Source organism: Nanorana parkeri, unplaced genomic scaffold, assembly GCF_000935625.1.
Source record: "Nanorana parkeri isolate BGI_ZX_2015 unplaced genomic scaffold, ASM93562v1 scaffold1112, whole genome shotgun sequence".
NCBI lineage: Eukaryota > Metazoa > Chordata > Amphibia > Anura > Dicroglossidae > Nanorana > Nanorana parkeri.
In genome coordinates this window covers 526,657-529,735 of record NW_017307380.1, presented here as the reverse complement: position 1 = coordinate 529,735, position 3,079 = coordinate 526,657, and the positions used below count along the sequence as shown (strand labels likewise).

Here is a 3,079-nt window from a genome sequence, read left to right as displayed (position 1 = left end):
TTTCCATTCCGCCATTAAAATAACCAGTGATCAATCGCCTGTTGTGGAGTATATTGTTTGATTCATAATAGCAAGAGCTTCATTGGTGATTTCCAATCACATGATCATAGTGACTGCCACGGATTATAGAAGCTCAGTGCTCCAAATGAGTCACATTGCAGATGGAAGAAGCGATTTTTGTTTTTTAATATTGTTTGAGTGATTGATTACACTCGCTTTCACATTCAATCAGGATCCGCATTGTCTCTGTATGGATGCGGCCATCTTGGTACAGGCAGGGCTTTGCTTCCTCATGTCAGAGCCTCCAGCCAGAACACTGAGCAGCACAGTAAGGACATCACTTCTCACACCTCCAAGGAGTGACCTCAACACCTCCTACTGTGACCCCCCTTGGATAGTTTAGGTGGATTGGATACAGATCGATTGGATAGTTTGGGCAGATTGGATACAGATTGATTGGCTAGTCTAGGTCGATCCTCACATCACACAGTTTTGCTCCATCTAAAGCTGACTGTAGATTACATACTCAGATTGCAATGTGTATGGTGACCCTAAAACCTGCTCTTCGGGATTACAGGGTGACAGTACTTTCTGTTTCTTATAATAGATGCTGGGATCATTCACCCCTCCCATCAGCCCCTCCTGTCCCTCACCAACCCCTCCTGCTCCTCAACAGGCCCGCCTTCCCCTCACCAACCCCTCCTGCACCTCAACAGCCCCTCAATAGCCCCTCCTGTCCCTCACCTGTCCCTCCTGACCCTCAATAGCCCCCCCTGCCCCTCACGCCCCTCAACAGCCCCTCCTGCCCCTCACCTGTCCCTCCTGACCCTCAACAGCCCCTCCTGACCCTCAACAGCCCCTCCTTCCCCTCACCAACCCCTCCTGCCCCTCAACAGCCCCTCCCCCGTCCCTCCTGCCCCTCAGCATCCCCTCCTGTCTCTCACCTGTCCCCCCTGCCCCTCAAAAGCCACTCCTGGCCCTCACCTGTTACTCCTGCATCTAACCTGCCCCTCCTGCCCCCAGTATTACAGGACTGCTATTAGCATAGTAAAGGGCAATGTTTGATGCCCCGGGGCTGTTTGTGTACCCCTGCAGCTCCCCATTGTAAATCAATGAAGAGTCTGCTTTGTTGCATGCTCTGGGTCCAGCTCTGACACCCCCGTCACTGTGTGAATGGGTCCAGTATATATTCTCCTTGTTATTGGAGGCGCAGTGTACAGCTTTGTTGTTGGGAACTAGTTGGACGGGTTGTAGGGTGTTGCTGTCGCGTTCGCAGGCTTTGGCCAATGGCACCAGATCCACCCAACTGTGCGTAAGAGCGCAATTGGGGATTTAACGGAGCCTATGGCGATGTGCAGCCCATTGCCAGCCAGTCACAGAGCCTCCCCCTCCTCTCGCCTGCTCCTCCCTCCTGACTTGCTCCTGCTGCCGAAACTTGCTGGAGCACTCAGGAAGCCTCATCAGACTCTCTCTCACTATTTTAGGGACGCTTCAAGCTGTGGAATGGCTTCTTGAAACCGACGCCCCCCCTCAAGCGCCAATCCGCGTCAACTGAACCCCCTGATTCTGCACCAGCCTGGTCCTAGAGCATGACAGGAGTCTATGAAAGGAGACTTCCCACCATCAGAAGCAACGATTATTCTTCTACTTCTTCTTTCCAAGCTGCCGGCATCATGCACCATCCCTCACAGGATTCGCCCACCTTACCTGAGTCCACGGCCACCGACTCCGGCTATTACAGCCCAGGAGGGGCCACCAGCCACCCGCACCATGGTTACTGCTCGCCCACCTCTGCCAGCTACGGCAAGGCGCTCAACGCCTACCAGTACCAGTACCATGGCATGAATGGATCTGCTGCGGCCACTTACCCTGCCAAGACCTACGCCGATTATAGCTATGGGAGCCCCTACCACCCTCACCACCAGTACGGAGGGGCGTACAACCGGGTGCAGCCTCCCAGCAGCCAGCCAGGTAAGCGAAATGGGTGACGGGCTCTGCGCTGGGCTCTGAAAGCGAAATGGGCTCTGCGCTGCGCTGGAGGTCCGGAGTCTTTGGGGGGGTCGCTGCCTTCAGCCCCCCCTTGTTCGTATCTGGGCTGCCAGCTATTCGTGGCTGCGGTCGGCAGCCGTCTCGGGCAGTCCTAAAGCCATGTCTGTGCCTCTTCCTTCAAGGGTTTATCTCCCCCGTTCCATTTATAACCCCGGCGCCGCCAGTCAGCACCACAACAAACCGCAAAGCTCATTCCAAAGAGAACAAACAAAACAAAAGCAGAATAGAGACACCAGAGAGGCGGCTCGCAGCACCCGGCGGGCATGAGGGCTGCATGGGGGCCCCCATAGGAAACACATATTATACATACTATAAATACTAAACAAATATGTCTGTAAATGTTCAACTTCATGTGTGTAAAAATATATATATAGAATTATATACACATGTAGAAAGCTGTGTGTGTGTGTGTGTGTGTGTGTGTGTGTGTGTGTGTGTTTGATATGATGGAGCTTTCTACGATATTTGTTATATATTGTACATGCACAAAGCTGTGTGTGTATGTGTTCCATATAATGAACATGCATGTAGCATAGTGTGTGTGTGTGTGTGTGTGTGTGTGTGTAAACGATGTGCTATATAATATACATGCATGTGGCTTTGTGTGTGTGTGTGTGTAAAAATATGTACCATATAATATACATACATGTGTGTGTGTAATATGTAATAAACAATGTTGCTTTCTAAGATATTTACTATATAATGTACATGCACAAAGCTATGTATGTGTGTGTAAAATATGTTCCATATAATGGACATGCATGTAGCATAGTGTGTGTGAAAAATATGTACTATATAGTGTACATACATGTGGCTTTGTTTGTGTGTGTGTGTGTGAAGTATGTCATATATAATGTGGCTTTTTGTGTGTTTAATATATTCATTATGTAATAAACGTGCATGTAGCATAGTGTGTGTGTGTGTGTGTGTGTGTGTGTGTGTGTATCTATGTGTGTGTGCGAGTAAAATATGTACTTTATAATATGCATGTGGCTGTGTGTGTTTGAGAAATATGTACTATATAATGTAG

General features: G+C 49.6%; 1 protein-coding gene across 1 annotated transcript in view; it reads left to right on the top strand.

Moving 5' to 3' along the window:
- The first annotated feature begins 1,589 nt into the window (after positions 1 to 1,589).
- The window catches only part of DLX5 (distal-less homeobox 5), a 9,111-nt gene continuing 7,621 nt past the window's right edge, over positions 1,590 to 3,079 (top strand). Inside the window, exon 1 of the mRNA XM_018567891.1 lies at positions 1,590 to 1,971. Coding sequence (XP_018423393.1) covers positions 1,590 to 1,971 — 382 coding nt within the window. The remainder of the gene's footprint in view (positions 1,972 to 3,079) is intronic.